At 37.1% G+C, this 25,461-nt stretch overlaps 1 protein-coding gene across 1 annotated transcript; it reads right to left on the bottom strand.

Moving 5' to 3' along the window:
• Nucleotides 1-7,923: 7,923 nt before the first annotated feature.
• Nucleotides 7,924-8,889, bottom strand: LOC122282220. Its single transcript, XM_043094172.1, has one exon. The coding sequence runs from the start codon at nt 8,887-8,889 to the stop codon at nt 7,924-7,926; it is 966 nt and encodes a 321-aa protein (XP_042950106.1).
• Nucleotides 8,890-25,461: the final 16,572 nt, after the last annotated feature.

Below are 25,461 nucleotides of genomic sequence, written 5' to 3'. Positions count from 1 at the left end.
TGGCCCGGTACGTGCTGAGCACGAGTCCAGGCATCGCTCTATTCACCGATCCCGTGGCCCTTCGCTGGCGAGGGCTAGAGGATGGCCCGGCCCGGTACGTGCATGGCACGAGTCTGGGCATCGCTCGTTTAGGTGTCGCACGCGTAGCTGTTCTCTACGGTGTGGCACTGAGCCAGGGTGTGCGGATGATCCCTAGGGGAGATCGTGGTGCATACGGAGCGGGTTGTGGTATGGTTTTTCAGTTATGATCCTTTTTCGGGGAAAATGGTGGTTTGGGCCATTATCTGGGATAATGGCGAGGTTTGGCTTTATGGAAGTTGGTGGGCCTTATGGGTTTTGGCGTGCGTGGTAAAATATATGTGTTGCGGGGTATGTGTTTGTTTGATCTTGCATTCTTGTTGTTTGGGTTATATGTATTTTCATCTGGTAGTGTTTGGGTCATACTTACCTGCGGAACCTTTTTGGTTCCGTAGCTTTTGGTGCAGAGTTCGAGGACGAGGAAGAGGAGGCTGAGCCCGAGGATGCGGCTCCGCTGGGTTGCTGATGCGATGTTTATATTTGTTTTATATCTGTATTTGAGGTTTTTGTAATATTTTATTTAAGTATGTTTTAAACAGTTTGTTTACATTAAGAAAAATTCTGGTACTTAATTATTGACTTGCTTCTCGCTGCGTTTGTCTTGTGCACTTTGTCGCTCTTGCACACACTTGGCACACGTCGTTAGGATGGTGGTCCGGGTTGTCACCATCCGGACGTCTCGATTTCCCCGTGTTCGGGCGTGGGGTTTTGGGGGCGTCACAGTAATTACTGTTTTGTGTAATTACTGTGTAATTTATTCAATCTAACTTGTCATTTTACTCTGTGTAATTTAAGATGCTAATGTAGTAGTTACAATCAATGAGATTACCATTTTCAATTAACTACATGTGAAATTCATGTTTTGTGTACTTTCTTGGGTTTGCTCAATCTAGCTCTAAATGTATGATTCTATGAAAGTTTTCACATACTTATGTGCTTGGATTTTCACATGAAAATGTTTTAAATGTTCTGTAATATATTCAAGTGAGCTTGCCATTTTTTTTATGAATAAGTTTGGTAACTTTTTCTATTTTCAGAGTTAAAAATAGTCACTTTTGTGAATTGTATATTTTGAAAACGTTTTTCGATGTTCAAACTTAACAATTAAATAAGTAAACAATATGATCTAAAATTTTACTTATATTTGTTTCTTTGTTTTCTGTTTGGGCAAGCTGACACTTTGCTTTGCTCTCCTATTGCTATGTTGTTTGACTTCACTAGTTGTTGGCTTTTTAGTTCTTGTTGTTGATTCCTTATTTGGTTTTTTTCACTATCATTGTTTTGTTCTTTGCAGTTTTAATTCTTGACTTAGTAGAGGATGTCGTTGGGGGCTATATGTGTAATTAGGTTGTGATGATCATTAAATTGAATACGATAAATATGTAAAATCACAACTTCCATGAATGGGGCGTGCTCGATATGGTAGGGTAACCCGGATTGTCATTTTTTTGTAAAACTTTCACAAAGGCAACCGTTTTGTAGCCATTCAAGCTTGTGTTATATGCTTACCTATGCCTGAATAAAAAATAAATAAATTAAAAATTAAAAAAAAAACTATTCTAAGCCTCCTCCCAAAATTTATTTTTCACTATTATGTAATTTATGTGCTTCTCTGTCATTTTTACTCTTCTATTGTCATTTAGGCATGTTATTCAGTTATGTTGGTTGGATTAATTTTCCATTTTTCTTGTTCTGGTATATAGTTATGTCGGTTGGATTACTTTACCATTTTGGTTATTCAATTCTATTGATTATATTACTTTGTCATTTTTTCAATTATGTTATTAAATTCTTATGGTTTGATTAATTTGCCATTTTTGCTGTTCTGTTATTCAATTATGTTGGTTGAATTAATTTCATACTTTTGTTGGTAAGTTGTGTTTGAACCTGAAAGCTTCTTATTTTCATTCTTACATTATGATGCTTCTATTTTTATTTTTTATTTTTGAAAGGAAACCCTAATGCCATTTCATTAACTCAAATGGGAAATACATGAAGGGATTTCCTCCAATGTTACAATCAATTCAAAAATGGACAGAGCATCTTTTGCTAATAAGTGAGTCATTGTGTTACCACTTCTCCTAACATGAGAAACATCCCACTTAGCAAAATGTTTTAACAATTGTTTAGCTTCATCAACATACATACTCGCACAGCTCCAGCCTTCCTTATCACCTTTAAGGGCAGTAGTAATTTGCAAAGAGTCCTCGTCAATGATGACTTGTGATAGTCCTAGATCTAGACCAAACTAGACTACTTGTAGTGCTCCAAGGGCTTTAGCAAGAAGAGGAACAGGGAACAAAGGTTTTCTAATTCTCATCGTGGCTAAAACCAACCTAGCTTTCCTTATCCCTCACTATTACACCAACACCAATTTGACCCTGCTCCTTGTCAATTGCACTATCCTAGTTTATCTTAAACTAGTTTGAGGAAGGTGCCTACCATGCTTTAGTTGATAGGCAAGGCTTACTAGTTCCAATAGCTCTAGCATCATCCCCTACCTCTAGCATGTTGAGTAAGCCTCTTGCCTCTTTCATTAGCTCATTTGGGTGGATGAATCCTTCCTTAAAAGTAAACCTGTTTCTTCTCCCCCAAATTCTCCTAGCTACAACAACAAACTCATGCAGAACCTAGCTATCCATAGAAATAGTTGAGGCTTAAAAAAAGTTCAATATAGAGAGGTAGGTGGTAGAGCACTTTTGTAATCGCATAGAACAATTGCTCCAAACATCCCTTGCTGATTCACAGTTCCAAATGGCATGGATGATAGTTTCTTCTTCCCTGTAGCAGATTGGACAGAGTGGATGTTCTACTACTCCTTTATAATAAGTTGGGGAGAGCCTCAAGCATGCTTTCCATAGAAATACTCTATCACCAGGTTGGACTTTGAGTTTCCATATTTGATCCCAAATTGCTCTAGTTGAACCACTGCTCAAGGCTTGACCATTTTCTGCCAAACTCCTAATCATAGCCAGGTGATATGCACTCCTAACTGAGAAACTGCCATCTTTGGAGCCCTGCCAACTGACCTTGTCCTTACTATTAAGAGAGCTTATGGGAGTTTTCAAAACAATTTCAGCCTCCCTATGGTAAAAAACCCTGCTACACTATTGAGGAGTTCCATTGCTTAGAAATGGGGTCTATTAAATCTGCGACTCTGGCATGTTGGTCCATAACTTTTACCATGCTGAGGACCTTGCTAGGAGATGGATATGCAATCCATTTATCCTTCCAAATATAAGTGTCCCTGCCATTGCCTATTCGAACATAAACACCTGCCTCCACAAGCTTGAAGAATGAAGGTTTAGAGCCTCTTTTTACCTGCTGAAAGGTTGAGTTTTTGAAATACTTTGCTTTTAACACCTGGGCTACAAGGGATTCAGGTTTCTAGATCAATCTCCAACATTGCTTTGGGAGCATTGCTATATCGAAGAGCTCAAGGTCCCTAAACCCCATCCCCACTTCAAATTTTGATCTCCCCATCCATTTCCAAGAGACCAGTGTATCTTATGTTCTCTCTCTTGCTGCCCCCACCAGAATTTATGGATAATGGTTTTGATATCTTTAAAGAGAGAAGATGGCAATTTAAACACACTCATGGTGTAAGTAGGGAGAGCTTGAAGGACGACTTTGATAAAGACTTCCTTCCCTACTTGAGATAAAACTTTCACTTTATGGTTGTTGATTCCACAACTAATGTTATTCAGAATTCGTTTGAAAGACTTGTATCGACCCCTTCCAACAAAAGAAGGAAGCCCTAAGTATTTCTCATAAGGCATAGCGTCCTCATCCCAGCTATGGAAGGGATGTATTGTTGAGCTTCCTTAGCTGTATTCTTGTTGAAAATAATGGATGTTTTCTCAAGATTGAGCCTTTGTCCCAAGGCTGATTCATACAACTTCAATAGATCAAGTAGCTTACACCACTCCGCAATAGTAGCCTTATAAAAGAGTAGACTATCATCAGCAAAAAGATATGAGAAATCCTCATCTATCCTTTTGCAACTGGAACACCATGGATTAGCTTCTTTTCCTCAGCCTTACTAACAAGGTTGCTTAGTGCTTCAGCACACAATATGAATAGATAAGGTAAGAGGGGATCACCTTATCTTAACCCTCTAGTAGGATGAAAAACTTCTTGAGGAGAACAAGTCACCAGAATTGAGTAAGAGACTGACTCGATGCACTTCATTACCAACTCCACCCAATGACTACAGAAGCCTATCTTGTACAGCATTGCTCTAAGGAAGATCCACTCTATCCTATCATAGGCCTTGCTCATATCAAGTTTTAACCCTCCTTCCCTATCAGTTTACAAGACATAGAATGCAATGCTTCGAATGCCACTATCACATTATCAGTGATGAGTCTATTTGGAACAAAAGCAGACTGGTTACAAGAGATGAGTTGTGGTAGTGTTTTCTTTAACTTGTTAGCCACTACTTTAGAAACAAGTTTGTACAAAACATTACATAGGGAGATTGGTCTAAAGTCAGTGACTTTGGTAAGGTCCTTTTTCTTTGGAACTAAGTTATAAAAGTGTTATTGATAAATGCAAGACTACCACTCAAATTCAAAGCAAATAAAATTGCACTACTGACCTAAGGGCCAATGGTAGACCAATATTTTCTATAAAAGGCAGTAGGGAACCCATATGGACTTGGGGAACTGAGACTATTCATTTGAAAGAGAGCATATTCTACCTCTTGCTGAGTGAAAGGCTTTGACAGCATATCATTATGAGCAGCTGAGACTTGGGGGGCCATTGAATCCAAGCATTCAACAATGTTTCCAGGATCTAATGAGGTGAAAAGGTCTTTGAAATAAACTTGGAATAGCTCACTAATACCCTTTGGACTAAGCACAGCCCGACCATTTTCATCCGCCAACTTCCTAATGCGGTTAGTCTTTCTTCTTTGAGAGGCACATTGATGAAAAAATTTTGTGTTTCTATCATCCTCATTTAACCATCTTTGTTTTGCTCTCTGTTCCATCTGAGATTATCTTCTTCAAGCAGACTATTAACTAATTTTTGTACTTTCTTAAATAGTCATTGAGGTGACCTTTGTTCATGTTTTGTAGGTCAGATAATTGAGAGAGCTGCTAATTCAGGGCCTGTTTGGAATTGCCAAAGAATTCCTTGCTCCACTGCATTAGCTTATGTTTGCATTTAATGAGACCCTTAGTTACATAGCTCAGCTTGTTATCTCCCATTCTAGGCTGCTTCTAGGCTTCCTCTATTTGCAATTGGCACTCCTCTCTTAAGGACCAGCTTGCTTCAAATCGAAAGGGTTTGTACTTCCTAAACTTGTAAGGATCCTTGATGTCCAAGTATACAAATAAAGGGCAATGATCTGAGCTCAAGGCTGGGAGGGTATAAACTCTCGAGTAAGGGAAGAACTCAGCCCATGTTTCATTGCAAAAAGCCCTATCAAATCTTTCTTTAGTGAAAGCCCCTCCACCCTGCCATTTGACCAAGTGTATTTATTTCCAAAATAACCCAAGTCAGCAAGTCCACAATCTTCCATAGCTGCATTAAAGGCCTAATTTGACTATGGGGTCTCATAGGACCATCCCATTTCTCTCTAAAACTAAGTATCTCATTAAAATCCCCTACACACATCCATCCCAAGATAGGTATAGGTTTGATTGCTTTGAGTAACTGCCAATTATCCTTCCTTTTGGCTGTAACAGGGTTGCCATAAACCCAATTAATTGCCATTCCAGCCCCTGCTTGATGCCCTTGGCCAATAAAGAAATGTGGTTTTGAGCATAGGAAGTAACATTTGCCTCAATGTCATCCTTCCATAGGAAGGCTATCCCTCCACTAAGGCCTTTACAATCAATTACAAAATTGTTTTCGAACTTGAGTCTGTGTTTGATAGCTTCTATTTTGTTTCTTTTACATCTTATTTCCATCAAGAAAACAAAAGATGAGAGTTTTTTTTGCACCAATTGATGCAAGTCCTGAACTGTCTTGGGGTTTCTAAGCCTCTGACAGTTCTAGCTATGGCAATTCATTGAGCTTGGTAGAGCTGTGCCACAGCCTCCACCTTATCTACATTGTTTGGTCCCCTCCTTCCACTACCTTTGAGTTTTACTTTCTTAACCAGCAGCTTATCACAGCCAGAACTAGTAGTTCTTTTGTTCCTTTTAGTCCCTCTTACTTTGCCCCTCCCTTGGCCCATTGAGAATTTGATGAGACTTCTATCCCTAGCCCTTCTCTTCCAATTGGCCTTTGTTTTGGCCTGTTCTAAGGCCATGACTTGGTCAGTTAGAAATTGGTCCAAAGAATGGGTCTGCACTAGTAGGTCATTAGAACTTGTAGCTTCCTTTATTGACCTAAGGTTATAGGGTTGGGCTTTACTTTCTGAGCAGCAAGGATGTCTTCCTTTGAATGGCTAGCATTAACCACTCCTAGCATGTCACATGGATTCCTTTCAGAAAGAGAGAGTGCTTTACCAACTTAAAGTGCCTTTTCTAGACTTTCCAAATTGAGTTTTGCCTTTAACTTTGTCCCCTCTCTGAATTCTTACCCCTAAACCATGACAATTTCCTTTTCTATGTCAGTAACCTTAATAGTAGCCTGACTTCTTTCTTGGTTGTAGGATTTACCTATTTTGTCTTCATCCCTGTCCTCCTCTCCTCCCCTTCATTGCTGAGGTTCAGGTTTAGTAGACTGGCCTTCCATCTCCCCATATTTTTTATACTAGAAGTCACCCTCTCTCACTACAGGAGCTCTCAACCATACACCATATTGCTGATGATCACCCCTTGACTTGGCCATCAGGCATGAGGTCTGAAGGTGTTTAATGACTCCACATCTAAAGCAGAAAGATAGAATCCTTTCATACTTAAAATGCACCCAAGACCTTTTGCCTCTACAGTTAGGAACAGACCCCTCAGGAGAGATTTAATAATACCCACCTCAACTCTTATTCTCAGGTATTTATCCCATCCAATGCCTCTCTCATCAGTCTGGACTTTGACCACCTACCCACATTACTACCAATATGATTTCCCAGCTCTCAAGTCATGCATCCAAATGGTAAACCATAAGCTTGGATCCAGAACTCCTCCCTATTGAAAGCCACTTTAGATATTGATATAGAGTCACCAAAAGATTGAAGACACAACAACCATCGGTCAAAGGACCATGGCCTCCCATTGATCACTCTCATCATATCCTTTTCTCTGTTGAACTCCACTAGGAACTTATTGATACCAATATATGAGAATTGAATTCAGCTCTCACACCTCCAAACCTTTGACATTGTACTCTTGAAGGCTTCCTTATTAACAACCTTATCAACTACAATATGGTTCCCTTGAATCTTTTTCCATAAAAGATGATGTCAAGACAACCCCTCCCTTTCCTTCTCAATGAGGGCCAACCTTTCCAATTGTTTGGTTAGTTCTTCCTCCATTGGCTTCCCTTCAGGCTAGCCACCCCAAGCTAGAGGACTTACTCTACTGATGAGAGAAAAAACTCTCTATAGGAGAGAGGCTGAAGTAAAGTTTTTTCTATGATGCTTCCATATTGTTTCAGCTTAAAGTCTTGATTATTTTTATAAACCCCCAATTGTGAAGTTCTTTACTTTCATTGGATTATTTACTTCTTTGAAATATCATAGTTGTTCTATATCCACGCTGTGATCTTGAATCTTGCTTAACAATTTAGAGTTGTTGTTCAAAAAAGATGGATGTGAGATATCTATAGACATGCTTACCTAAATCACAAAACTATACATGTTCAATTTTGTGAAAACTTGGCTATGAGATATCTACATGCATGTTGTTCTATTTTGTGAAACTTGGTATTCAATTTTGTGATTTAGGTATTCTACTACACTATAGGCATTCTCTTCAATTTTCGATGTTTCACCACCTTCCAACAACTTTTGAAGAAACCCAAACCAAACCCATCAAGACCCGGAGTACTATTAGGCGGTCTAGAGGAAAGAGCCGAGAAAACTTCCGTCATAGAAGGAACGGTGCACAATCCTGAATGATCAGTATCCAAAATAATTGGAGAAATAAGAGTCGACAAATCAGGAGGTGTTCTAGTTGGTAGCCCTAGTAGAAAGTTAGAAAAAAAGTCCACAACCCCCTGGTGAATACTCTTCAGTGAAGACATCATTTCCACCACTCGTTTATGCCGTTTATTGGCCAGGCATACATGGAAAATTTTTGTGTTACGATCACCTTCCATATGACATTTTAATTTAGATAGTTCGGCCAATATGGTATCTTTAAGATGGATCCAAATATCCAATTCCGCAGACAAGAAAAGAAGATCCCTTTCCGTCCACTTTGCAGCCAACTTATTAAGTCCCTGGCCAACAACTGACCTAGACCAAGCCTGTCGAAAACACTCTAAAAATTGTGGATGGTTCATCCACATTTGTTGAAAACCAAAAGGCGAGGGACCATAAGAGAAAGGATCCATCTTGAATTCACTAACCATAGGAGAGTGATCAGACGTAGTGCGTTGAAGATAGGAACAGACGACTTGCAGAAATGAAGAAAACAAAGAAAAATCCATGAAGATCCAATCTAACTTAGCCCAAGACCGAGCGAGACCCAGCTGACCATTGCACCAGGAGAAGTTACAACCCTTCGATTTCATTTCAACTAAACCACATTGGTGTACCCATTCATTGAAATCTTCCATCGCATAAATGGGTTGCGAACATCCACCCCTTCTCTCCGAATTATTTCGAATGATATTAAAATCACCAGCAAACAAGCAAGGCTTAGAACCCATGAACTGATGACTAAGATCCTCCCACAATTGTTTCCACTCATGCATATTACACTTAGCATAGATAATATTACATAAAAACTGATAAAACCCTATATTCACCCAAAGGGAAATAAACTACAAGCTAATCTGCACCACTTGAATAGAAATAGCATTGTCCCAAAAAATCCATATTTTCCCACCAACAGCTTCATTAGAAACAAACGAATCCAAATGTAAAGAATGCATCAACCGAAGAGCTTTGTCAGTGTTTTGGAAAGGTTTCAGAATTGTCACGATCTTGGGTTCGAACTTGCGAACTAAAGTCTTTAAGCGACGCCTAGACGTACCAATGCCTTGAACATTCCAAACAAAGAGATTCAATCATAGAGACAAGGTAGAAGAATGGGCAAGGACCCGAATGGAACTCCTCACTTTCACAAACTATTTCTTCTGATATTTTTTCTTAGTTGTTTTTCCTTCAGCTTCCAAATGATATTCTTTATCCTACGGTAGAATTTCATGGAGAAATCAAGGTCAGGCTCCCAAACAACGTCATCAAGCAGGGAAACTGTATTCTCATTCATAGGCACATCATCCAAACGAGGTTCAAACTCCAAATCAATATTAAATGGGTCCTCCAATAACAGAGGAGGGGGCTCTGCAAATCTAACAATGTCACATTGAGTCTGAGTCAAAGGATTACCTGCATCCTCCCTAGGCGCATTCTCTCCTTCAGCAGCGATCACAACAGCATCCGAAATATTAATCCCCTTGGATGTGGACGATGGTGAATATATAATGGGATTATCATAAGGTGCACCATCCGTTTCAAAAGTTTCCTTCTCAGAGCTAACCGCAATAAGATTTAATGTTATCTCACTATGGAAGAATACGTTGCAAGGAAGTTTCATGGAAGAAACAACCGGGGTAGAGGACAGGCCCAATGATTGTGAATAAAGGCACAGATTGCATCCAAAGAGGGTCTCTTTCGAAGGAATTTGAGCACAATGGAGAAGCAAAAGGGTTCTGTCGATCTATTGGTTTCTTCTTTCAAAAACTAGAAGAAGAGTTCTCCATCCATGACCTTATGCGCACAAAGGGCGACTGTCATATCAAGTATGGGTTGAGGAACTGTAGCAACCAAATCGGCATAGGACTGGTGGCCAGCATCGTGGCTGTCAGCATCTACCGTGCAGCCTCACCAGCGTGAAAACGGTGAAGCGAAGAATCCCCTGCAAACCGAGGAAGCCCTAGCAAAGCACATAAGGAAAGAAAAAAAATCTTTTTAATCCTGGGTAGGCATATCTTGAAATTGATATGTTATATCAAATAATATATTAAAAATTATAAGATTATTTTTATGTTATATCATATGTTATGTTAATTTTATATTATAAAATTAATATAATTGAATAATAAGATTAGAATTTTATATTATATTAATTAGTAATTCAGTATACAATAAATATAACATAATATAAAAAATTATAAATATATGTAACAGCCCGCAATAAATTCAATGGTGGAATTTCTATAAACTTTAAGAATTTCATGAAAACTCCATTCACGAATCGACCAATTCTATACATTTTAGTTTGTCAGTGTTACCACTCATGATGGTATTAGAAGTGCCATTTTATTAATTTGAGATAATTATAAGTGTCGGTTGATATGGTCTGCACCATTAGACTCAGTTGATTATTTAAGATTTTATGGCGCAATAAATCCATTTTTTGTTTTGGGACAAAACACTTGTTTGAAAATGTGTTCTATTTATTTTAAGATACTTCAGAGTTGAATTTCAATAAATGAATTGCACAATTAGGTTAGTGTGCATATTTAGGATTTTACAGTACAAAATTTATTTTTATTTTTTTCGAAGTGAATAGTAACTTCGATAGTAGCACTAAGTGTAATGTTTTGAAAATCACAGTTTAGAATGTCTAAATTAGATTAGAGTTGAACACTTGGTAAGATTTTAACCACACTTAGTGATAGTATTGGACAATTGACACCAAGACTAACCAAGAGATAGAAATGTGAAGGAAATCAAGGTGTAAGATCATGACACTTAAGCAAAACCTTATTCCATCCAATCATTCATTTTGTGCTAAACTAAATAGGGTTTCAACCCTAGTAAAGCTCTAAATAGTTGGTGTTAACGTCGTATTTTGTACACGTTTGGACTCGGTCTCTGGTGGCTCGGGCCTTCGATTCGTTCCTGCACATGTAGACAACTCCAATATCTTGCAATCGTGGGGTGTGGCCGGACGAAGCCTCATACACTTAAGTTAGCCTTGAGTTCAAGAGGATTTGAATAAATTTCCGAAATCTAGATCACTCACCTCTGTTCTAGTGTCTGGAAGGGGACCCTTATACATGTGTTCGGGATCAGCGATCCATGCCCTGTGACAGAGCCTAGGGACACTCCTTAGCAGGACTTATTTAATGTGGCATGGCTTTCTAGCTTGGGCAATTAATGTGGCATGGTTGAATGAAGCCAGAGTGTAGAATCGCATCAGGATAACGTGTTCTCCTTTCCCTGTCTAAAAAGAAAAGGGAAGAAGGTTCTATGCGTTTTATCTAGCTTCACTTGACACCTCGGTCCATGCTTGGCAAGACCAAGAGTCTTACGGGAGGGCCATCAGGAGGTCCAGTGGGCTTCGGCCTAGTTATGGACATTGTCTCACCATTCATTGATCTAGGCTCGTACTTTTGGGAAGAATTCCTCCAATAGTTACCCCGCCAATTCCTACTGAAAGGGTACGATGGAAATTTCTACAAACCCTCGTTTTCCCCCTCTTGATATAAACTAGAAGGAGTTGTTTCCGCCCCCATACCGTTATCATGCCTGAAGGCAGTTATTTCGAATGCCTTGTCGTGATTGGTCCTCGTGAGTGTGGCTTGACGGTTCCTCTTCTCTTAGTAATGGCACGTTCACTTGGTTTTTCCCTGAGCCCAATGATGTCCCCTCTATCCAGAGCGCACGGTCAGTTTTCTGGTGGTCTAGACCATGTACTCTCTTGCCGCTTCGAGTTCGCGGGGTTAGTGCTGTGAGTGCGCATTGTAATACCTGAATGCAAACCGTCCCTTAGGGACCTATATATAGACTCAAAAAGATGGATGGGATGTTTATCACTTAGTAACTCCATAGTTTGCCTGAGCTATTCTTGTTCTAGGTATTTTCCTCTATCTTCTTCTTTCTTCAATGGCTACTTAACGATCCAATCGGAAAGTCTCGGAGGGCCCTAGGACCATGGGATCCCCTAGTCCCTCCCATTTTCCCATGGGGACAAGGCTTCCCGAATTCCCTATTGAGGGTTTGGGGTATGTAGGGTCCTCATGGTGCTCGTTGGTGACTCCCTCAGACCTAGACACTTTGAGGCAGGCGTACAACATAACGACACGCATATTGTTTGAGATCCCACAACAGGACGAGGGGTTGTAGACCCTGAGGGATTCGCCTACAAGGTCATGTTGTTTCCCTCCATGATCTTTAACAGTCTTCAGCTGCCATCCTGTCACCTAGTTCGCGATGTGCTAGACGTGGTTGGTGTGGCACCTGCCCAACTTGTTCCTAAAGCATGGAGAATCCTAGTAAGGTGTACCGTGTTCTAGCGACGAGCCTTGGAGGAAGCTCGAGAGGCTTGGCCTGATCTGACTGGCTTGGAGTTCTTTCAACCCACCGAGTTTTGAAAATGAGGGGTAACACTTGCAGTTTTACCCCTGTTCATCCACTCGTCTGCCTGGAGTCACAATATGATAAGAGTATTTCGTGATTCAAGCACTTTTTCTTCATCTCTAGAGAAGGGTGGGAGTATCCCTCGGTGCAGTCTTCGGGGCAAAACTTCCCTATTTTTGCGAACTAGGGGTCGTGCTCGAAGCGGAGCTAGTGAAGTCATCGGTGACATAGGATGAGGTTCGCTGTATTGAGATCGTGCGAAACTGGGTTGCTGCTCATCCAGAGGAAGCTTGGTCGAACACACTGTTGAGCGTCTATAGTTTGTTGTGGCATCTTCCTACCCATGCGGCATTGCACTAAGCGACATCCTCTATTCCATTGAGCCCACTGATCATCCAACATGCAGACCGTCCACCAGCCCATCGGTGGAGGGAAAAGGAAAAAGGCTATGGCAACTTTTGCTAGCCCCGTTGGATTCCGAAGATGATTATGTACCTTCTCCCTTTGCTCAGTCTTCGGGGGGGATTTTTTTCTAGCAGTCTTCTCGGTCAAGGGAAAGGGGGTTCTCACTCCCCTAAGTCCAAAGCCATTGTTTCATTCTTTGCGTGTGCTCAAGGGAGCAATTTCCTCCTCCCAATTATGAGGGGTCTTCCCCTCAACGGGTGCATGATCTTCACGTGTTGCACCATGCGTTCCTCATATAGTCCCCTCAATCGTTGGGGATTTTCCTGCACTTTCGCTCGAGGGAAGATGCTTAGCGACCCTATTTTCCCAGGTTTCCTGGGTTTATTCTTCTCGAGGGTAGCAAGGCCAAGAGCCCAGAGCAGTTGTCGCTGGTTGCCAAGCACCCGCACCTTAAACAGTTAGTTCCTCGAGCATTCCCATTCAAGTTCGTTTTTGGGTATGGGCCCTTTCCTCCTTTCACTCCATGACATTTTCCTTACAGTTTTCAACGAGTGTTTTCATGGCACGTTGCCTATCTCGATGGCGGGTGGTCAACCTGGTTTGGGCTCTAGGGACAAAGAGCCCCGCTTCACAGTATACACGACCTCAGGTGAGGCCGCAAAGGCGGTGGAGCTTCAAGAGGAGTTAGAAGATTCTCTTATCGACCTACGTGAGTGACTATGCCATTCAGAATCCGACCTACGGAAATCTCAGGATGAGGCCATTTTATGTCAGTTAGAGGAACTCAAAATTAGCATTCTAACATAACACATATGTGATCGAACACACTATTTGAACAAATGTATGAACGATTATATAACCGTTCAGGCATGACAATTGTATTCAATTAACATTCAAGCGTCCAACATAGGCAGTCGAACGCATTGTTTGAACACTGTTCAAACAATTACATAACCGTTTGAGGCATGACTTTCTTCTATTCGAACACATTAAACATCATTCGAATGGTTTATGGATCGAACTCAGCAATCACAGAGTCAACTCAATCGCCATTAAAATGAAAGGAATCAATGGCCATAGAAGATCGAGATGACCATAGAGGCGTCTTGGCCTTGTGTTTTATGACCACATATGGTGTCCATTGGAGAGAAATATCAATCCAAAAACAATTCCTATTTTCTACAAATAATCAACCCAAACAACTCGAAATTTAATACTTAGAATCACCCAATTAAATTAAAACTATATGTAAAATAATTAACACCGTATTTGATTACTAAATACATATATTTTAAAAAATGATGCACTTTTATATTATGTAAAATAATCTTTAATTTAAAACTTATAAACACCCAATAAGATTTAATACAATCATATAACACAATTAACAACATAATTAATTAGTAAGAATAATTTAAAAGATTGGGTCATTTATATAAAATTTAGGAAAAAGAAATTTAATACTTAGAAGTACCCAAATAAATTAAAAAAATATGTACAATAATTAACACCATATTTAATTACTAAATAAATGCTTTAAAAAAATGATGCACTTTTATATTATATTAAAAAAATATTTAATTTAAAACTTAGAAACACCCAATTAGATTTAATTCAATCATATAACACAATTAACAACATAATTAATTAGTAAGAATGTATAATTTAAAAATGGGATCATTTACATAAAATGGAAGTAAATGAAATTGAATACTTAGAAACAACCAATTAAATTAAAAACACATGTACAATAATTAACGCCGTAATTAATTACTAAATAAATATACAATAAACAAATGATGCACTTTTATATTATTTCGAAAAAAATCAGAAATTTAAAATTTAGAATCACCTAATTAGATTATAAGTATCATATAACACAATTAACAACATAATTAATCGATGCAAAATTTAAAAATTGGAGTCCTTTATATAAAATAGAAGGAAAAGAAATTTAATACTTAGAAGCACCCAAAAATATAATATATTATCACACATATGTGTTCTTTTTATTATGTTTGTATTCTCCAAAAAATATGTTGTTGTGTATTATTCTTGTATCTCGTATGTTGCATCGAAAACAATCTTAGACCCGTTCAAGAGCTTATTACTCCACGTTGATTGATAACTCTTGAAGTGTCCAAAGTGGACAATTTGGGATTGTAAGATCGTTATCGCAAACTTACCAACTATGCTTGTTCTAGTTTGACATTGTGATTTATGTAGGATAATCCCGTGTTATTCTTCAAATATGCAGTTGAGGTGGGGGTGCATCGATGTGTTACTCATTGTTGCATTCGACCAAACGAGCATATATTGAGAACTATGGGTAGATGCTTTCAAAATTTCAAGATGTGACAGATAATAGTTCGTAAGTTAATGACAATGATCTTACAATCCCAAATGAGGTAAGACCAACTATTAAGGTGCAACCGATCTGATTCGATCCAATTTTGTACTTTTTTAGAACCAAACCAAACCAATATACGCCGGTTTTGAAATTTTAAGAATCGATACCGGATTGATTTACTATCGAAATTGGAACTTCCAATTTTCCCGATTTCAATTCCGATTTTTCGATTTTACGGATTATTTATGTTAGTAATAATATAATATTTAAATATTCTAAACTAGGAGTCTATTTATATTATAGCATAAGTACATTGTTTTATAATAATTAATACATATTCATATAGTATTAAATTTAACTATAGTCTCTATAAGTTCTAGACTCTTTGTTTGAGTATATATGATCAAATGTGTAAAAATATATTTATAAAAAGAATATATATTATAATTTATTATGCCAAAAATGTATTTATCATTGATATATATATATATATATGTCAAAAGTAAGTTTATATTAATAACTTAATATTAATATTTATGTTTAAGATTAAAATTTTATTTTATATTAATTTAATATTATAAGATTAAAATTTATATGCTATATTAAAAAGAATAAGATTAATTTTATGTAATATCACATGTTATATTAATCTTATGTTATAAGATTAATAGACTTGAATAATAAAATTATAATTTTATGTTATAATAATTAAAAATTTAGCATATAATATATCTAATATAATATAAAAAATTATAAATATATATACCGGTCCGATTTGGTTTAAACTAGTTCTCAAAATATGAAAACTGGTAACGTACCGGACCACTTAAAAATTGAAATCGGTCCAGTTCAACCAGTTTTTCCTTTTTTTTACATCACTACCAACCACTGTGAAAAGAAAAAGTATATTTGAGAACATTAGTCTTATTCATGAAATGGTTCACTCAATTCATAAGAACGCTCATGAGGGGAATGTGGTATTAAAATTAGATATGAAGAAAGCTTATGATCGAGTTAATTGTGCTTTCCTCCTTGAGGTTATGTGCTCTTTTAGTTTTTCTAACCAAGTTTGTACTATGATTAGATAATGCATTTCTACACCTCTATCATGATGAATGGTACTACCAAAGGCTTTTTTAAAGGTGGCTGGGGGTTGAGACAAGGGGATCTTTTGTCCACTTATTTGTTCATTATTTTTCAGGAAATCTTATCAAGACTTATAAAGAAAAGTGTGGATGAAAAGTGCTTTGGATTAGTTACGCACCCTTGAGGTACCTATTTGGTCTCCCATCTAACGTATGCAGATGATGTGGTTATTTTCATTAATGACAGGTGAAACTCGATTCATTGTCCTTTGAAAATATTGTCAACCTATGAAGAGTGATCTGGTCAATTAATTAGTAAAGAAAAAACAACCATGTTCTTCTCGAATAAACTTTCCACTGCTCGAAAACACAACATTAACAGAATTACTAGTTTCTCTTAAGGTAATTTCCCTTTTAAATATTTGGGGTCCCTATAGTTTCAGGGAGACTTAAAATTGCAGATTTGGAGGAGCTTGTGAATAAAGTAAGCAAGAAAATTAGCAGTTGGAAAATGAGATTGTTATCTGTGGATGGGAGAGTGATTTTATTGAGACGTGTCCTTACTAGTATGGCTTTGCACTCTTTTGCAGTATTACAAGTTCCCAAAGCACCATCGTTTCTTTAAATTGCTTGCTGAGCTCTTTTTTTTTCGGGTGAAAGTGAAGGAAAAGGAAAGAAAAAATGGGTTGCTTGGAACTAAATATGTCGTCCAACTAAAGAAGGTGGTTTGGGAATTAGAAACCTTGATGATATGCACTGAGCCCTCCATTTCAAGTCTGCATGGAAATTGATGCAGGAGGATTCTCTTTGGGCTAATTTTTTCCGTTCTAAATATGTTGGGATTAGGCCTTTGTTGTTGTTAGGTCCTCAAAAGGGTACACATTTTTGGCGTATGATTCCTAAATGCATTCCCCTCGTTTTGAATAATTCCAAATGGAAATCAAGGATGGTAATGCTTTCGTTTGGTATAACAAGTGGCTGGAACAGGGGACTCTTGTTGATAATTTACCAGTGGTTAAGCAACCTCTCTTAAAAGTTAAAGATTGTCAGCTAGAAAATGGCTGGAATGTGGCTTTATTAGAGAGGATGTTGGGCATAGAGATATCTGATATTGCCCTTAATGAGCTTGCAAAATGTAAAGAGGGAGCCGATGTTTTAATTTGGACTCAAACTAAAAGTGATTGTTTTACTACCAAATCAGCTTAGGAATGTATTCCGGTTAGAGGTTCTACTTTGGAGGGGCATAAGTGGATTTTGAAGTACTTGCTTCTTGAAAACTTTTTCGTCCTTATGTGGAAGGCTTGGCATGGTGCTCTGGCTATGGATGATAGAAACAAAAGAATTGGGATCCCTTTTGCTTTGAAATGTGACTATTGCTAGCAAGGTAAGTATGAATATCAGAATTACGTCCTCTTTGGTAGGGAGGATTGCAGTTGAGGTTTGGAAGAAATGTAGCTCTCTTTTGGGTTTGCCGACCAGTAGAACCTGGCTTGAAACTATTTTAACTTGGTTTGAGAGAGCCTTAAACTTATCTCAAATAGGAGTCATTTTGGGTATTTTGCCTATCATTATTTCTTGGAAACTATGGGGTAGAAGGTGTTCAATGCATATGGAAGGTAAATTCGAATCGGTTCAGGCTGTGTACCTTTTGATCAAACACTGGATAGGTGTGACTTCTCTTGGCATCTCAAAGGTTCAAAAGCTTACGCAAGCTGACCAGCACATTCTTCATAGTTCAAACATTCCAGTGATTAAAATTCAACATCATCATGTCCAATTTATTTCGTGGACCAAGCCTCCACCGGGCAGAGTAAAGCTCAACATACACAGTAGCAGCCTTGGAAACCCAGGACCTTTAGGGACAAGAGGGGTTATTCTAGATATGCATGGCTCCCTACTGCTCGCATTCTCAGTTAAGCTCGACTTTCGATCCAGTACTCGTGCGAAAATGCTTGCTTTGTTAGAGGGGATCAAGCACTGCAAGCAGCGACACTTTCTTTTAGTGGATATCGAAATGGATTCTAAGGTGGTTTTATCCTGGTTACAATGTGATCGATGCGAAGTGTGGTATTTAGAAGCCTACTGGAAGGAGCATCAAGCACTTCTATCAAATATAAATTGCTCTACAACTCATGTTTACAGGGAAGGTAATTCTTTTGCAGATGGAACTCAGGATGGTGATGCTGAATGGCTTCACATGCGGGATTTGCCTCCTATGCCGCGTGGTCTACTTCATCTGGACAAGTGGGGTCTTCTAGCAATTTGGTGCAAGGGTCAAGTGTAGTGCTCTGTTTTGCTATTGTTTTTTATTAATTATCTTGGTTTCTTGTTTTGGTCTCTTGTTGGGTCATTGTTTCCTACTATGTTTTATGTTGGTTTGCTTTATTATTGTGTGCACTAACTCTATTTTGCAGGTACCCCGTGTTTTGCAAGTTTTCTTGTATTTTTTTTCTTCTTCTTTTTTTTTTTTTTTAATTCTAGTTTTAGATTGAATTCAATTTTTGTTTTTAGTTTTTTGACTTATGGGTTTGGGTTTTATTGCATATTATGGGAGTCCTATTTGTAATTACGGTTTTCCAACACCATAAATGAGGGCAATCAGTAAACTTGGGATACCATCCTCTTTGATAAAAAAAAATAAAAAAAATAATAACAAAAAAAGACTATAAATATGTTACTCGAACTATTTAAAAAAGCACTTCCATTAGACTACATTTTGCCTCGCAACTTCTATAAAGCAAAACAATTGAAGGAAGAACTCAAGTTTGACTACAACATAATACATGCATGCAAGAATGATTGTGTCCTATTTTAGCGAGATAATGAGCATATGAATGATTGTCCCATGTGCCATGAATCAAAATAGACATTTGAGAAGCAAAGTGTGCCTCAAAAAGTGGTACGTCACTTCTCATTTATACCAAGATTATAACAATTATTTATGAACATTTATCATCCGAGTAAGGAATGATGGTGCCTTGTCGCATCCTGAGAATTCTCAAATTTGGAAGGAGTTTGATTTGGAACACCCATGGTTTGCTGAAGAACCTCATTATGTGCGACTGAGGTTGACAACAGATGGATTTAATTTATTTGGGAACATGAGTACTAGTCACAGTATTTAGCCAATTATACTTATGCCATATAATCTACCACTATAGAAGTGTATGAATGATCCATATTTCATGATGAGTTCGCCCATTCTTGGTCTAAGATCATCGAGTAGGGGTGACAAATCATGTCAACGAGTCGTGTCTGTGTCATATCAAGTCATGTACATTATACTTAATGGGTCAACACGAACAGGACCCGTTAAGGATTCTGTGTCAAAATCCTAAACCCTAACATGACCCATTAAGATAGCGGGTTGACACGACAAAACCCATTAAGACCCATTAGTGAATCCTACAAAATAGATTAACACGACTTGTTTTAACCCGTTTATGTTAACACGACACAACATGATCTGTTTGGACACGAACACGATGCATTAACCCGTTTGACCTAATTAATTTTATAAATATTAAAATCAAAATTTTTATAAAAAATATAAAACTAACTACAAGTTTAAAATTACAATCCCAACAGCATTAAATATGATAAACACATTGTAATAATATTAATGTTACAATCCCAAATATGATGATACACACAAATCTAAACAAATTTAGAACTCGAAGAATGAAGTGTCGCCCTTTGCACTAGTCGTTTTCCAACTTCATTACATCTTCAATTAACTCCTTCAATATCATTTATTGTGTTCCTATTAAAAAAATAAAATCAGTAAATGAATTATTTCAAAAATATATATTTGGTAATAACAATGACAGGTCATTATACAAAGAGACATACTTAATGATGAACATTATTAAGTTGGATTTTGTACTTGATTCTTCAAACCCCAGAAAGAAAATACAATCAATTGCCCTTCTGAGCTTTTTATCAAACACTTTTCGTGCATACTCATTCATTCCTACATACAAAATTCATTACAATATACTACACTCCATCGTTACAACCAATCCATACAAGAGGCATTTAACATAATAATATACCCTAATTACAAACTAAATTAACTTGGAGAATATTTTGGAAAAAAATAAAAAGGAAAATAGGTACATACCCATGACCAAATTCTTCAAGGTGCTCCTTCAATAAACTTCTGATGCTCGTCATTTTCACTAACGGCCTCACTCATCTGACATTTTAAAAAATTCAAACACGAAATCAAAAATAATTCTACCAATGCTTATCAGATCGGAGCAATGAGCATAATAAAAATATGTCGTGTCATAAAATAATTATAGACAAACATGCAATCTCAAATGAAATTAGAAATAATTCTACAAGAATGTAGTGGAACAGAACAAGGATATATGAAATTCGCCCATAACTCAGATCAAATAGAAGGCTGCCGCACAAAAGTAAACGCCATAAACGTCCTGAGCTTAAATAAAAGAAAAGTTCAAACACAAAAATATGGTAGATCTGGAGATATCGTGTTACCGTGGGAAGGCTAAGGCGTTGAGTGGCTGAGAAGACATGAGAAGAAGGCTCGTTGTGTTCTATGAGAGATCAAGATGCCGTGACCTGTTACAGAGGAGATAAGCAGTGGTCAAGAGGAGAAACGAGAAGGAGGCTGGCTATGACCTATACATTCATATAGGTTCATCAAGAATAACAGGACCGAAAACTAACAAGAAAACAAAATATTTTCATTTCTATTTGTAAAGAAGGCTAAATGCATGAAGTTTACATTCTTCTTAAGTGCTGGTATCCATTTATCAATCTATAGTGAGACCGACAACTGAGCGGTGATAGGTTGAGGAGATCTGCAGTGAGATTGAGATGGCTGGGCAACGATAGGTTGAGGAGATCTACAATGACACCAAGACGGTTGAGCAGCGAGGAGAAGACTTAAAGATGGCCTGGGACTTGGGAGTGCGACGCCATGAGAACTAAGAAGCAGAGAAGGCTAAGCGAATGTGAGAGATGATTCACGAAGATGGAAGACCATAAATAGATAAAAAAGAACAAAGACTGTGAGAAAAGTGGGGCGGCGTGGTCAGTCACTTAGAGTCTTAGGGTTTTTTAGTTTTAGGTCAAGGGTAGAAATGTAATTTTAAATTTCCTAACAGGTCATAACGGGTGACCCGTTAGTGACCCTTTAAGTAATCGTGTCTTAACGGGTCAAACCATTTTGTTCCGAACCCATTAAGATCTAAGCCCGCTTTTAACGTGCCATGTTCATATTGGATTAACGGGTCGTGTCACATATTACCACCTCTATCACTGGGTAATGATATAGACATACATTTATAACCCTTGATTATGGAGTTGAAAAATTTATAGGAGAATGGGGCCCACACATTAGATGCATCAATATGCAAGTCGTTCAAGATGCATGTTGTCTTGTTATGGACAATATATTATTTTTCCAGATATAGAAACTTGTCAAGTTGGAATACTAAGGGGAAAATGGCATGTTTGACTTGTAACAAATACACTCAATCTGATTGGTTTACGTATGGGAGAAAACTATGCTTCTTAGAACATCATCGATCTTTAGCTGGTGACCAACCATAGATGGCATGGAAACTCTAGAATATTTGATGGCACTGTTTGTGGATGTCGGTAATAATAAATTTGGTAAAAACAATGGAAAAGAAAGTGAACTGCAAATGAGTTAAATTGGATAAAAAAATAGCATATTTGTTTTACTCATGTAGTAGTCAACGTCAAAATTATGGCATAGTCGTGATGTTATGCATATTGAGAAAAATATATGCAACCGTATTGGAAACTTTGATATCAACTAAAGAAAAAATAAAAGATATCTTAAACTCATTAAAGCATCTAAAACGGTTGGGAATAAGATCAAAAATGCATTTGCAACAAAGTAGTCCGTCTGTCTACATGCCAATTGGTTTGTATATAGTGTCAATAAATGAAAGTGCTAGATTTTGTGAGTAGCTAATAAAGATTACCAGATGAGCATGCCTCAAATCTAATAAGGTATATGCGAACAAATGATTGAAAAATTACTACTTTAAAAGGTCATGATTATCATGTATTTTTACAATATAGTTTGCATGTTGGTATCTGTGGGTACTTGATAAGAGATGTGCACTTAGCTTTGACTGAATTTGGTGCATTTTTAAAGATTTATGTGCTAGAAAATTGAATGTAGAAGCTTTGGAAATATGGAACAAGAAATTACTATAATATTGTGTAAGCTATAGAGTATTTACCCACCATCGTTCTTCGATATCATGGTTCACTTAGCCGTTCATTTGCCACATAAAGCTCAACTTGCAAGACCAGTATAGTATAGATGGATGTATCCCACTTAACTGCTCCTTAGGAAGTTAAAACGTAAAGGGGGTAACAAGGCCCCCCCAAAATGGTAAATTGCAAAAGCATATATTGATAATGAGTGTCATACACTATGTTCTAAATATTTCCATAGAGTTGACACGATGTTTGATCGGCCAAGAAGAAATTTTGATGTTGACCAAGCATGACATACAAATCGGTTTTATGCGTTTTCCCAACACGTACATCCACTTGGTGCAGAGCGTGCTTATGATTTGTGTGGAAGAGAGTTTGAGAAAACTCAGAGGTACGTGCTAAACAATTGCCCTAAAATAGAGAGCTCATTGAAATAAGTTGTCATTATTTATTAATTAATATTACAATCTCCTTAAAAAAAATATAAGATTATAAATTATTTGGTAATCTTCTATATTAACGTACTCAAAGAATAAGAAGTAAATGATAAAAGCCCGGAATGGTTTGAACAATGGGTAATGAAATTATAAATTCGAGTTTAAATTACCACATTAATATTATGATTGTTTATTTGTTGTATTTTTATGCGTTTTTCAAGATGTAGGTTGTATAAATGTATGCGAGTAATCTAAACGATATCTCAAACTAATTATATGCATTGGTGTCTAGCCAATTAAGGCGCGTAGCTCGATATTCTGCATGTATTTTTAGAAGAAATAGGTATTAGACAATGGACTGAGAATGTTATAGAAAAATACAAAATAGTAGTGTTTTGGTCGAAGGAAGTCATGACGGAGAAAACATTGATATCTATGGGGTTATTGTCGATATAACTTGCTTGAAATATTTGGGGAAGCTTATGATATATCTATTGAAGTGTGATTGGTAGGATTTAAGCAATCCTTGAAGGAGAGTATACCATGATGAATATTTCTTTAGTATTAATACATTGCAAAAATGGTTTGATGATGATATTTTTGTTCTACCTTCCCAAATATCTCAAGTATTCTTCTAATAGCCAGTGGTTCAAAGTTTTCTCCAAAAAATATATATGATATTATCCCTGAGACAGAGGGACAAGACGAAGAAAAAGATAGTCCTTTTACCAAAGAAGCATACCAAGTAGGGCTGAGAATCGGACGGTCCGGACTGGATAAACTGATCGGACCAGACCGAATTGGGACCAGTCCGGTCTAGTCCAATTTTTAAGGGACCGAAAAGGTTCGGTTCGGTCCCTGTCCGGGGATTTTTCACCCCAGATCGGACTGGACCGAATAGAAAATTAAAAATATATATATTATTTATATAATAGTTGTATATAATTAATTATATAATTATATATGGTATAAAAAAATATTAATAGTCTAATATAGACTATAGTTATACTTATACTAATATAGTTATACTAAATCACTATAACTAATATTTCAACAATAGCTATAGTGACCTATACTAATAGTCTACTATTAATACTAATATACTATTATATAATTTATATAGTTATACTAATCACTATAATTAATACTATGTATAGCTATATAGTATATTTATCACTTTAATTAATATAATTTAATTATCACTATACTTATATTTAATTAATATATATAAATCATTATAGTTAATACTTATATAGTTATACTAAAGCACTGATTCACCGTAACTAATATTACTAATATATAGCTATATTAATGGTATAATACTATTATAATTTATATAGTTATACTAATCATAATAAGTTAATAACTGAATCACTAGAAATATAACTATATATATTTAGTATGAAAGTATTATTATATTATTTAATATATAACTATAATATATAGTACTAGTATATATTAATATATTATAAGAGTTCTAGTATAAATATAATATATAAATTATAATATACTAAATCACCATAACAGCATAACTAATACTAATATATAGTTATACTAATAGTCTACTATTATATAGTTATACTAATCACTATAATTAAAACTAATATATAGCTATACAATATACTTATATAGTTGTATGATGGCTTGCAAAATTTCATATTGCAGATTTTACAAGTTCGCTCGAGCGGAGGCTTTTGGCCGCTCGAGCGAATTCAGGCAGATTCAAATGCTCGACTGCCGCTCGACAGGGAGCTCGAGCGGGTTGCTGAAAAACGAAGATCGCTCGAGCGGAGACATTTGCCGCTCGAGCGAAATCAGGCAGAGTCGAACGCTCGATGTGCGCTCGATAGGACGCTCGAGCGAAATCAGGCAGAGTCGAACGCTCGACGCGCGCTCGACACCCCGCTCGAGCGAACATCGTATTTTGACAGATTTTAGGTTTTCCGCCGTGGGACCATATAAAAGGCCATTCTTCACTCTAGAGCCGCGGTTTTTTGACTGGAGAACACTCTTTGGGAGAGAAAAACATAGTTAGAGGGATTCAAATCATTTGTTTTGGAGACGGAATTCCAATTTATTGCACGTACGTTGGATTCATACACGAGCACGGACGGGAGAAAGGCGTTGAATCGTTCCCTTGAGCTTTTGACGACCAGTTGAGGCTGCAAGGAGGATTTTTCAGTGTTTATTTTCTTCTTCCCATCTTCTCAGAACAATTATGGTGAATTCGTTTATGTTGAATTCCAATTCTAGCATGAGCTAAATTTTCTTCTTTCTAGGAAAACGATGTAACCTAATTCCGAACTATGCTTGTTTGTCCATGCTAATTTAATGCTATTCTCTATTTGTTTATCTGATTTATTCTGAGTTTAATGCTTCTAATTAACTGGCCATTGATTAGATGATTATTAATCTTGTGATTTGCTATCGAAAGAGGGAATCATAGGG

This window comes from Carya illinoinensis, chromosome 11, assembly GCF_018687715.1.
Source record: "Carya illinoinensis cultivar Pawnee chromosome 11, C.illinoinensisPawnee_v1, whole genome shotgun sequence".
Taxonomy (NCBI): Eukaryota; Viridiplantae; Streptophyta; class Magnoliopsida; order Fagales; family Juglandaceae; genus Carya; species Carya illinoinensis.
This window is presented reverse-complemented; position numbering and strand designations above follow the sequence as displayed.

Coding starts and splice junctions, on each gene's coding strand:
- LOC122282220 (XM_043094172.1), bottom strand. CDS start 8,889: ATGCATGAGTGGAAACAATTGTGGGAGGATCTTAGTCATCAGTTCATG.